The sequence below is a fragment of the Vicia villosa genome, unplaced genomic scaffold (genome assembly GCF_029867415.1).
Source record: "Vicia villosa cultivar HV-30 ecotype Madison, WI unplaced genomic scaffold, Vvil1.0 ctg.001419F_1_1, whole genome shotgun sequence".
Taxonomy (NCBI): domain Eukaryota; kingdom Viridiplantae; phylum Streptophyta; class Magnoliopsida; order Fabales; family Fabaceae; genus Vicia; species Vicia villosa.
The window spans coordinates 411318-423735 of record NW_026705611.1 but is presented as its reverse complement, the minus strand read 5'-3'; the positions used below and the strand labels follow the sequence as shown (position 1 = coordinate 423735).

Here is a 12418-nt window from a genome sequence, read left to right as displayed (position 1 = left end):
GTGAATGATGTACTCGGATTTAAAGTCAATGGGGCTTATCAGAAGCTTGATAAAATCATAGCGACTACACGATAAAAACCTCCACAAGTCTTAAATCAACCGCATACAATTCTCTTCCATGTTTGATCTTTTTGATTCGGGACACGAAATATTGCGCTATGTTAAGCAGATCGCCAAGTGATTTATGTAGAAATCACCCTACAACGAGGCCGGTCAAAACTTTATATGCTAATGTATGCGAGAAGAACGATATGTAGATCGCCTTCCGAAAGCAATACCGCACGAAAAGAAAATAGGTAACGATCTAGTCTTCACTAAGAATCCATAAGAATTCTCAAAGTATTAAGACTTTCATCGATCAAAAGAAAAAAAAGGAGAAGGAGAAGATAAAATGCATAAAGATAATCAACTCACACTATCATTAATATCATTCATCTAATATTATGGATTTGGTTCTTTCAAACCTATCAACATCCTAGATCCAATGATATTAATGAAATGGAGGAAGAAGAATAAAATTCACAAAAGATAATCAACTCACACTATCATTAATATCATTCATCTAATATTATGGATTAGGTCATTTCAAACCTATCAACATCCTAGATCCAATGATATTAATGAAGTGGAGGAAGTAGGAAACCAAAACAAGCATAAAAAAGGCAAAAAACCACATTCTGCCAGCAGGAAATCGATTTCATGCAGAGGGAAATCGATTTCCATAGTGCAGTTTTCAAAAAAAACAAGTCACGCTCAGCAGGAAATTGATTTCAGCCTTAAGGAAATCGATTTCCTCAGTGTAAAAATCAGCAAAAACAGCATTTAGAGGCATAAAACTTGACTTGAACAAATGTACAAACACCTTATGATCACACATCAATTAGAGCACGAATTTTCCATCAAATCACCAACAAATAGCACCAATATAGCATCAAAGATGCATTGAACACAAACAACAAAGAATCACATTGTGATATACCAAAAGGATGAAGAAAATTACCAAATCTTGAACAAAACTTAGATCTACTTCAAGAATCACCAACACAAATCTTGATCTCTCAACAATTGAAGAAAAAAGAGTGAAATAGATGGTGGTTTAGCTCAAAGTTTGTGAGGTTCAAGGTGTGACTCACAAACTTTATGAAAGAACAAAGAGCTTTGGTGAATTTGGTAGGGATGAGGAGAGAAATTGCAAGGGGTTTTTTGGCTCTCAAAAGCTTGAGAAATGAGAGAGTAGTGGGCTCTATTTATAGGATGAGAGCAAGAGTAGTGGTAGTTTGGTCTTTTTGCATTTGGTAATTAGCTTGTGTTTAATTGGTGATTAAAGTGGCATTTAAATGGTAAAAAGTGGTAAAATGGGGTTTAAGTGGGTTTAATGAAGAGAATTATTTTGATGAGGTGGAAAATTGGTAAAATAACAAAAATGATCAAAGGAAATTGGTGCCACAATGATGTCAAGCTTCCCTCTTTATTTTTTGAATTTCGCCTTAAGGAAATCGATTTCCCCAGGAGTGAAATCGATTTCACTCTGTTCCAGAAGAGAATTTGGCGCAAAATACACTAGGGAAATCGATTTACCCAGGAGGGAAATCGATTTCATGCTGTCCAGAATGTGATTTTGTTGATGATTGCTGCAGGGAAATCGATTTACCCAGTAGGGAAATCGATTTCATCAGTCAAAAATGTGAAAAATGCCTTGTTTATTGCATGTCTTGGCTTGGTACCTACAAAACAAAAGCCTACAAAGAAACAAAGCAATATTTTTGGTATTTGGGTTAGAATAATATGCATACAAGATAAACAATCATTGGTGCTTGATGGTCCCTCTTATTGATGAGGTGAGTGCAACACCATAAACAAAACTTCCAAGTGAAGCTCTTGATTAGTGATTGGGATATGAATGATACAGGATCTTAGGGTCAAAAATTGGGGTATGACACTCCTCACTATTCTCGATGGGAATAAGGGAAGATGATAGTGGAGTAATGAGTAGAGAAGGCTCCTCGAGCAAATAAGGCATCTGAAAAGTATGAGCTCTAGCTTGAACCCAATCAGTGTAGTCTTTGAGAGCAACACATTGTTTCGTTCCCAAATGTCTCTTCCTATCAATATGGTGCCAAGCACGCACAAACCGATTTCTCATATCCGAATTTCCATCTTGATTAAGATAGAAGATTCCTGACACAAGAATACTAGCGGGTCGCTCCTTCATGGGGTAACAAAATTGACGCCTTGCAAGAACGGGGTTGTAGGTAATTCCTCCTTGTATACCAAGAAGAGGTACATTAGGGAATTCTCCACAACGATCAATAATCTCACCAATGTCATAAGCAGGATTGTACCAATGGATATTCCCATTAGTAAGAGGCATGATCTTCTGAGACCACGAGAGACCATCAGGATTGTTCAAGAAACTCTTAGCTTGAGGTAAGTGCGAAATAAACCACTTATAGAGCAAAGGAGTGCAACAGTTGATAAGTCCACCTTTCCTATCAGTCCTATAGTGAATGGAATGATAAGTATCCCCAAGCAAAGTAGGCACAGGATTCCCAATCATGAAGATCCGAATAGCATTAACATCGACAAAATTGTCAATGTTGGGAAAGAGTATCAAACCATAGATGAGCAAGGCCAAAAATGTCTCAAAAGCAATCATACTTCATTTACTAGCCAACATAGAAGCCTTTCCAATCAAGAACTTAGAAGTCAACCCCCAAATTCCTCCTTTTTTGGCCATGTTTGCTTTCACATCCGATATCTTCAAATGAAGGAGTTCTGCTATCTAATCAACCTGAGGCTCTTTCTCCAGACAACTAAACGGTATATCATTCGTAACCGGCAAACCAATCCAATAAGAATACTCCTACAAAGTGGGCATAAGTTGGTAATCCGGAAAGGTGAAACAGTGATAAACCGGGTCATAAAACTGCACAAGAGTCTCAAGAATCCCTTTTTCCACTTTGGTCTTCAAGATAGAGATCAATTTTCCATAACGGTTTTTGAAGTTGTCAAGATTAGCCTTTGCACTTGAATTCCTGAAAGTGTACTTCTAGATGCTTCTCTTTTGATCCATGGTACCTGTGATGTTTACAAAAAATGTCTCTAAGTTCCTTGAAAACCAATTGTGAATGTCATTTTTATGAATGCATGAATGCATGGTTTATGCATCAACCACAATCAAGATCACATAAGATCACATCAAATCACACAAAATCACACAGTCCAGGTTCTTAGGTTCGACGTCACGAGCATGGAGCCATGGGTCTACCCATACCACAAGGCGTGATCTAAGGAGTTTTGTACCTGCCAATCGGGTTCTACAAAGGTTCCCAGAGTTTTCAATCTTCTATCGGATATTACCGGCACGCACAATTGCTCATGGGCGCCAATAATATGCCTAAAAAGACCTCGTCTGAGCGTAGTATTGCATGACAACAAGCTTAAATTGGTACTTGATCTTGTTTCTGCACTACATCCTAAAAAAGGCTTAGATGGGTTAAAAAGGTTCTAGGCCATTCAGCTTCTACGGACACTCACTATTGAAAGTAATAGCGTTATCACGATGGTTCGTAACAACCTCTACTACCTTCCATGAGGCCTCCACTGATTGGGGTTCCACCATATGACGCTCATGGTAAGGATTGCTCCTGACATGCGACTATTGGTCTTACCACCTCCTATCTCAAGTTACTCACCAAAGTTCGGGTTAGAACTTTATCTCATCACAGAGGAACCATCGAGCACAAAAAAAAAAGAAGATAAACAAACAAAGCACACAACAATATATACAGATAAAGCACACAGATAAACAAAAATAGGCTTAACACACTTAAAACTGGATCCCCAGTGAAGTCGCCATTTTTCTGTAGCGGGGAAAATCTGAGATCGAAGCCATGGAATTGACTCAAATCAATATTTCGTTTGGAATCGCCACCGCACTTTATTTTTTCAAAGGAAAAGGGAAAAGAACGAAAAACCCAAAGTTTTTTTTTTAAAACAAGAAAGAGATCTCAGGTACGGGTGTTGATTATATGAGGGGAAGGTTTAAAGCACCCCTCATATCTGTGGTACTCCACAGGAACCTTTTTGAAAATCTGTGTCGTGTGTGCTAGAAAAAGGGTTTGTTTTATTTTTAAATATAAGCTCGGCAAAGCGTTAAGCTTTGTGCCTACATACCTCCTCGGTGCAATGGAGAAGTCAGAGCTAATGTAGTTCCGCTTAAAGGGAAAACATTTTTAAAAACGAATAAACACTTTATCGTCGTCAGAGAGAAATACTCAGCCATTGATCTTGAGCATGAGAACAAACGAGTTCTTTGCATCGCAAATGAAAGAAGGGCTCCAACTCGGATAAAATCAACGAGTATGCCACTAGCTCTCTCACGCGGAAAAGATCTCATTATATCAATCAATTTCAAAATCGTGGGGTATAACCACTCGTTCAGACAATTAACAGTGTCTAAACTTTGAAGAAAAAGAGGAAAAAGCCACTAAGGGCAAAAGATATTTTTTAAGAAAAAAGGTTTTGAAAAGGTTTGCAAACATAAGAATGTTTTTGAAAAAGGGAGAAGATTTTGAAAATTTAAGAAGGGGAGGAGATGAAGAGGCTATCCTATTGCGTAAAATAAAAGCTAAGGAAAGAAACGGTCTAACCGAATTAAGAAGCCAACACTTGACATTGTGAGTCAAGGTAGATTCCCCATCCTTTGGAATATCAATACTAAACCAACACTATCATTCGGGGATCCAGATGAACTTATTATCTTTAGCACCGCTTTGCATTAAGCACATTAAAATTCTGACGAAAATCGGGCAGAGTAACGGCTGTTTTCGGGTAAAATCCTTATCTCAATGCCTTGGAATTAACCATCAAGGACTTTCAAGGAAATACCTGCATACACAAACAGACAACAATCCAATGCCAGAAAGACAGGACAACAACAGAGTAATAACAAAATAAGGGTCCAGAGGCACTAAGTCCATAAGTCCGAATCTCCAAAATGCTAGGGATAGTAACCAATAGTCCGAAAGAGAGCCTTATGTGTTTTTTAGATTTTGGTTGATTATTAGTGTTTTAGCATAAAAGTAAAGTATGGTCCAAGTGGACAAAAAGAAAATAGCAGAAACATAAACATAGTGTCCAAATGGACAAAGAGAAAATAGCGGAATATAAACGTCCAAATGGACAAAGGAAAAATAGCGGAATGTAAATATGATGAAATGATAAAAGAAAGCGATAAAGCGAGAAATATAAAGAGCGGTATAATAAATTGCGGAAATTAAAGTCAATTGTTAGATGTTAAAGATAACCATCTTGAAACTTGTCAAGTATGTTATCAAAGTTAGTAGTAAAGATCGATGGTGAGTGAAGGATGTTCTCGGATTTAAATTCAATGGAACTTTATCAGAAGCTTGATAAAATCATAGCGACTACACGATAAATTTCCATAAGTCTTAAATCAACCGCATACAATTCTCTTCCACATTTGATCTTTTTTATTCGGGACACGAACTATTGCGCTATGTTAAGCAGATCGCCAAGTGATTTATGTAGAAATCACCCTACAACGAGGTCAAAACTTTATGTGCTAATGCATGCGAGAGAAATGATATGTAGATCATTCTCCGAAAGCAATACCGCACGAAAAGAAAATAGGTAACGATCTTGTCTTTACTAAGAATCCATAAGAATTCTCAAAGTGTTAAGACTTTCATCGATCAAAAGAAAAAAAAGGAGAAGAAGAAGATAAAATGCATAAAGTAAAATCAACTCACACTATCATTAATATCATTCATCTAATATTATGGATTTGGTCCTTTCAAACCTATCAACATCCTAGATCCAATGATATTAATGAAGTGGAGGAAGAAGGAAGCCAAAACAAGCATAAAAAAGGCAAAAAACCACATTCTTCCAGCAGGAAATCGATTTCATGCAGGGGGAAATCGATTTCCATAGTGCAGTTTTCAAAAAAAACAAGTTACGTTCAGCAGGAAATCGATTTCAGCCTTAAGGAAATCGATTTCATCAGTGTAAATTTCAGCAAAAACATCATTTAAAGGCATGAAACTTGATTTAAACAAATATACAAACACCTTATGATCACACATCAACTTGAGCACGAAATTTCCATCACAAAACCAGCAAATATCATCAATATAGCATCAAAGATGCATTGAACACAAGCAATAAAGATCTACATCATGGATCTAGCAAATTACCACTTCTTGAACAAAAGTCTTGGAGTAGCTTCAAGAGCAAGCACAAAGTGTATAGATCCTTCAAATTTGGAGATGAACAACCAAAGAAAAGAGAGAAATTTAGGAGGTTTAGTTCAAAATTAGCAAGATTCAATGTGAATCTCACTAATCTTATGAAAATGAACTTTGGGTGAGGGTTTTGGAAAGGGTGAGAAATGAATTTGCAAGCAATTTTTTGGCTCTCCAAGCTTGAGAAATGAGAGAGTAGTGGCCTCTATTTATAGGATGAGAGCAAGAGTAGTGGCAATTTGGTCATTTGCTCTTGGTTAATTAACTTGTGTTTAATTGGTGATTAAAGTGGCATTTAAATGGTAAAAAGTGGTAAAATGAGGTTAAAATGGAATTAATGAAGGGAATTATTTTGGTGAGGTGGAAAATTGGTAAAATGACAAAAATGGTCAAAGAAAATAGGTGCCAAAATCAAATCAAGCTTCCCTCTCTATTTTTTTTGAATTTCGCCTTAAGGAAATCGATTTCCCCTAGGAGTGAAATCGATTTCACTCTGTTCCAGAAGAGAATTTGGTGCAAAATACACTAGGGAAATCGATTTACCCAGGAGGGAAATCGATTTCATGCTGTCCAGAATGTGATTTTGTTGAAAATTGCTGTAGGGAAATCGATTTACCCAAGAGGGAAATCGATTTCATTAGTCCAAAATATGGAAAATGCCTTGTTTATTGCATGTCTTGGCTTGGTACCTACAAAACAAAAGCCTACAAAGAAACAAAGCAATATTTTTGGTATTTGGGTTAGTATAATATGCATATAAGATAAACAATCATTGGTGCTTGATGGTCCCTCTTATTGATGAGGTGAGTGCAACACCACAAACAAAACTTCCAAGTGAAGCTCTTGATTAATGATTGGGATATGAATGATATATGATCTTAGGGTCAAAAATTGGGGTATGACAGGATCCCAGCAGGATATAACGTTCATTTATCTTCTAGAGATTAAAGGTGCGCTTCTTAATTAAGCATATTATCTCATATTCTCAATACATATGTTTACGACTCACTGACTAGAAGTCACTTCTGAAGCCTAAACAATTTATCAGAAGTTTCTAAGATATGACACACTGCGAGCAACAACTCTATGTGTTTTACATTATATTACAAGTTATAACAGAACTTGTAGTCTTCTTCTTTTATCTTCTGATTGAGATCTTCTCCTTCTTCTTATAAGAAGATTAAGAGACTCGACTCTTATATTGAATGCTTTTGTCTTGATCTCTTGTGTCTCCTGAAAGCTGATTAAGGGACACAACCCTTATTGAGACTGCTTCATCAGAATGATCTTCATCTTCCTCTTCTGTAAGCAGATAAAAAGCAACAACTCTTATTTAAATTACTTCTTGAGCTTCTATTTCCTTAAGCAGGTTCAGAACACCAGTTCTGTTTTATGTGCTTCTTCATGTTGGTCTTCAGCTCCTCCTTCTTTAATTTTGATCATAAAGCTTGTTACAACTTGATGGTATGTTGATGAACATCAGTAGATATGAATCACTATCGAGCAACAACTCAGTGCATCCAGGTACTTCTGTTATTCAACATGAACAATGCAGGCATTGATCAAGTATGAGTATATTTCATAATCTCCAATGGAGCATGCTGTTAACAACAAATTTTCATCTTCTTCATCTTCTATCCTTAGGTTGATAATAGTGAAATAATATCACCGTGGATTAGTTCATCACATACTGAGTATGTGTTGCCTCTATGTATCTTTTGATGCATGATTTTATATTTCTTCATTCAATTTTTCATGCTCAGCTGCTTCATCTACAAATGCCTAGATGTATTCTGTAGATTCTTTCTTCGTCTTGTTGTGCGGAATATATCTTTGGTTGCACACTTTCTTCTTATCTCCCTGGATGATCCTTACTGGATATAGTCTTTTTCTCTTTCGGGTCCATTCAAGGGATGGATGATCTCTCACTCTTCACTCTAGATAAATTGATTCTTCATTCTGAGTAAGATGGATGGATTCAATATGCCGTGGTCACTCCATACAATTTAAGTTTGAAGATTGGTTCTATTTATAGCTTGATGAGTGTTACCATTAGAATCTAGCCGTTGAGGTTTGATTCAATATTTCTTTGAAAACTTTGTCTCGTATGATCCTTTAGTGATAAGTGTTGCTCTTTGCAGAATCTTATCTTCAGCATGATAATTGCAGTTGATGGCGTGCTGCTTTAGTTAAGCTTGTCTTTCCAATGCGCTGCATGTGGCTTGCTTCTTCTTTTGGCCTTGGGAGTTGATCCATTTAATGTTGCAACCGTTTTGCTTTATGATGATGTTTCTAATGGATCTCCCTTAGATTCTAAGCTCTTTATATTTTACTCAATTTGTATGCTGAGCCATAGATTCTTTATTGGCGTGACTTCACTGTAGCGTAATCTTCATAACTTGTAGCTTCAGAACTTCTGATCTTCATACTTGTGTGATCTTCTGATGTTTGCAAAGCTTCTTGCGGTTGATCTTTCTTGTTTATTTCCTTGCAGCTTCTAATGTACTTTTTGATTGAGACTTGTAGTATGTGAGCATTGATATTGCTTGTTCTTCTGAATAATCTTGTCTCTGATTTTTATTGCTACTCTTGCTTCTGATCTGTGGTCTTTGGCTTGTTTAACACGTTCTTATTCAGAACATCTGATGTATGATGTTTAGCTTCGTCAATCTTCTAGATGTTTCGGATGTAGTTGTTGTACTCTTCTCCTGATGAATCCTGTAGAAGATTTATAACATAATATCTGCACACTGAATGAAACCATTAGTAATAAAATTGTTACTCACAAAATATATGCTTGCTATCATCAAAACTAGATTCTGAATATAGATTCTCAATCTTGTTCTAACAAATGAGCCTCAGAAGAAAGGTAAGTCTGTTGCCCTTAAATCTATTAGAAAATTTGAAACTAACGCTTTTCAGGCTGAAGAGGAAAGCTATAGTGACTCTGCTTCAGAAGAAGAAGATGAGTTATCTCTTCTCTCTAGAAGAGTCAATCAATTATGGAATCATAAACAAAGGAAGTTCAAAAACTACAGGAGACCAGAAAATAAAGCAGAATCTTCTGGACATAAGAAGCCTAGCAGAAAAAGAATTGTTTGCTATGAATGTAAAGAACTAGGACACTTTCAGAATGAATGTCCCAAGCTGCAGAGAGAAAGGCCAAAGAAAAAATTTGAAAAGAAGAAAATTCTGATGGCCACATGGGATGATTCTGAATCTTTTGAAGCTGGATCTGACTTAGAAGATGAACAAGCCAACTTAGCATTAATGGCTACCATAGGAGATGACTCTGGCTCTGAATCAAAAACTGATGTGGTATTCTCTGAAACTTACTAGAGATGAGCTTGTAGAAAGCTTATCAAAACTTCTGGAAAACCATAGTAAACTCAGAATCAAATACAAGAAACTTAAAAATAGTTTTGTAGTTGAAACTGCGAAACTTAAAGCAGAAAACTCTGAACTTAAAGAAAGTAATCTTAAACTCATAGAGGAATTAAAAATTCAAAAAATCTCTAATTTAGATACTGCTTCAACTTCGAAAGATATTCCAAAAGAATATGATTATGGTTTTCAAAAATTTCTTGCTAGAAGCATAGACAGAAGCAAAATGGCTTCAATGATATATGGTGTTAGCAGAAACAACAGAAAAGGAATTGGTTATGAAACACCCAAAGGGAAAGAACCATATCAAACTAAACCTATTGATGATATGGTTATTACATATAAACCTTTACACACCCAATTTGAATTTGGTCACACACACGACATTAAATACACTTCTTTTTCTGAAAACTTTCATGCTAGACCTAAGTTCAAACAGAACTTAAGGCACACAAACACCAAAGGACCCAAAAAGATATGGGTACCTAAGGGGAAAATAATATATGTTGCAAATATCCTTAGCAGCACAGTTGAAACACCAGTCATGGTACCTGGAATCTAGATGCTCGTGACACATGACGATAAGAAAGTCTATGTTCCAAAGCCTGGAGCTTAAATCTGGTGGAGACGCCACATTTGGAGGAAATCTGTAATACGGTGGGAGAACTGACTTTTTGAAATGTTGCGGATAGCAAGAGTCGCCACCGACTTTTATTTTATCCAATATATAGAAAGGCATAAAAGAACAGGAAAAGACCTTTTAAAAAGATTTTGAGTTAGGTTGTGGTTGACCAGGAAAAACTCCAGCAGGAGCAGCAGTTGTTCCTTGTTGTTGGGCTACTTGAGAAATCTGGGTTTCTAACATTTTGTTATGTGTGGCCAAGGCATCTACTTTGGTTGCTAATTGTTTCACTAATTCAGAGGTGTGTATGTTTTGGTTCATAAATTCCTTATTTTGTTGTGTTTGAGTAGCAACAAAGTTTTCCATTATTATCTCAAGGTTGGACTTTCGGGGTGCTTGAGGTGCAACCTGAGGTGCAGTTTGATTTGGCTTTTGAAAACCAGGAGGTGTTTGTGGAGCGTATAACGCATTGTTATTCTTATAAGAGAAATTAGGATGATTCTTCCATCCTGGGTTGTAGGTGTTAGAATAAGGATTTCCTTGCGCGTAGTTCATTTGATCAGGAGGAATTCCAGCTAGCAATTGACATTCAGAAACGATATGTCCTTGTACTCCGCATAACTCGCAGTTTGGAGCTATGGCAGCCACGATGGCTGATGGAGTCATAGATAAATTTTCGATTTTCTGAGTCAGGGCGTCTACTTTGGCGTTGACGTGATCTATGCCACTGACTTCATACATCCCTCCTTTAGCTTGAGGTTTCTCCACAGATGCTCGTTCTCCTCCCCATTGATAATGGTTTTGTGCCATGTTCTCAATGAGTTGATAGGATTCATTATAAGGTTTGTCCATTAATGCGCCACCAGCGGCAGCGTCTAGAGATAACTTGGTGTTATATAGGAGACCACCATAGAAGGTGTGAATGATTAGCCATGGTTCAAGTCCATGATGCGGGCAGAGTCTCAGCATATCCTTGTATCTTTCCCAAGCTTCGAAAAGCGATTCATTGTCTTTTTGAGTAAATTTGTTGATTTGACCTCTCAGCATCGCGGTCTTACTGGATGGAAAATATCTTGCTAAGAAGACCTTTTTCAGTTCGTCCCATGTAGTTATGGAATTCGAAGGTAAGGATTGGAGCCAAGCTCTGGCTCTATCTCTTAGAGAGAATGGGAAAAGACGTAATCTAATAGTTTCGGGACTAACGCCATTGGCTTTCACTGTGTTGGCATATTGCACGAACATGAATAAATGGAGATTCGGATCATCCGTAGGGCTTCCAGAAAATTGATTTTGTTGCACGGCTTGCAACAATGACGGTTTAAGCTCGAATTTGTTCGCCTCGTGTAGCAACCGGCTTAAAATTTTTAGAGTCGCCACCATTATTTTTATCTTAAGGGAAGGGAATTAAATGGATAACCCTATATTTTCAGAGATTCTAAGTTCGTGAGTTAATTAAATAAAGGGAAGGTGTTAGGCACCCTTTATTTCCCTTGTACTCAAGGGGACCCCCTCTAGATCTAGGTTTTTTTTCTAAGGTTTCGAAAGCATTATTTTCATATTTATAAAAGGAATGAGATTTATTTATTTATTAGGGGACTCGTTTCAATTTTTGATTGAATGCCTACGTATCTCCTTATGGAGAATCAGAGTCCCAATTCGTAGTTCGGGTTTGGTTTGTGTTTTTTACAGGATTGTATAATTACTTTCAGGTTCTCCTTTGAATTTCGTCCGGTTTAGAAAATAAGGTAATTGTGGGCGTAGTTCGAAGTTTAGTAAAAAAACAATTGTACAATCCTTTTTTATGGAATTAATATTGATTTGGTATTAGTAAAAAAAAGTTTTAGATGTTTTGAGATTTTTAATTAGATGTATCTATAATAATTGAATTAAAATTAGTAAGATATGTGTCAAGAATGTATTCCAATAGAAAGTTTAAGTTAAAAAATAGATTTAAATATTATTTTCTATGAATTATAGTAAATAAATTAGATATTTGTGATTATAAAAATTAAGTTAAAATAAAAATTATATGTTAATGAAATAGTATATTAATTAAATAGAGGAGATAATAATATTGAAATAAATATTTGGTTAATGAAATAGTTAGGTCCAAATGTCAATTTAAACCTAATAAGTTATGATG

The 12418-nt window shown here is 36.3% G+C and overlaps 1 protein-coding gene and 1 non-coding gene across 2 annotated transcripts; one reads left to right on the top strand and one right to left on the bottom strand.

Annotated features, from left to right (window-relative positions):
- Window positions 1-10413: 10413 nt before the first annotated feature.
- Window positions 10414-11655, bottom strand: LOC131635058 (uncharacterized). Its single transcript, XM_058905660.1, has one exon. The coding sequence runs from the start codon at window positions 11653-11655 to the stop codon at window positions 10414-10416; it is 1242 nt and encodes a 413-aa protein (XP_058761643.1).
- LOC131635065 (small nucleolar RNA R71) lies at window positions 11216-11322 on the top strand. Its single transcript, XR_009293708.1, has one exon. It is a non-coding gene; the product is annotated as a small nucleolar RNA R71 (small nucleolar RNA).
- Window positions 11656-12418: the final 763 nt, after the last annotated feature.

What these genes read in the sequence shown, in the direction of transcription:
- LOC131635058 (XM_058905660.1), bottom strand. Translation starts at nt 11,655, where the DNA reads ATGGTGGCGACTCTAAAAATTTTAAGCCGGTTGCTACACGAGGCGAAC.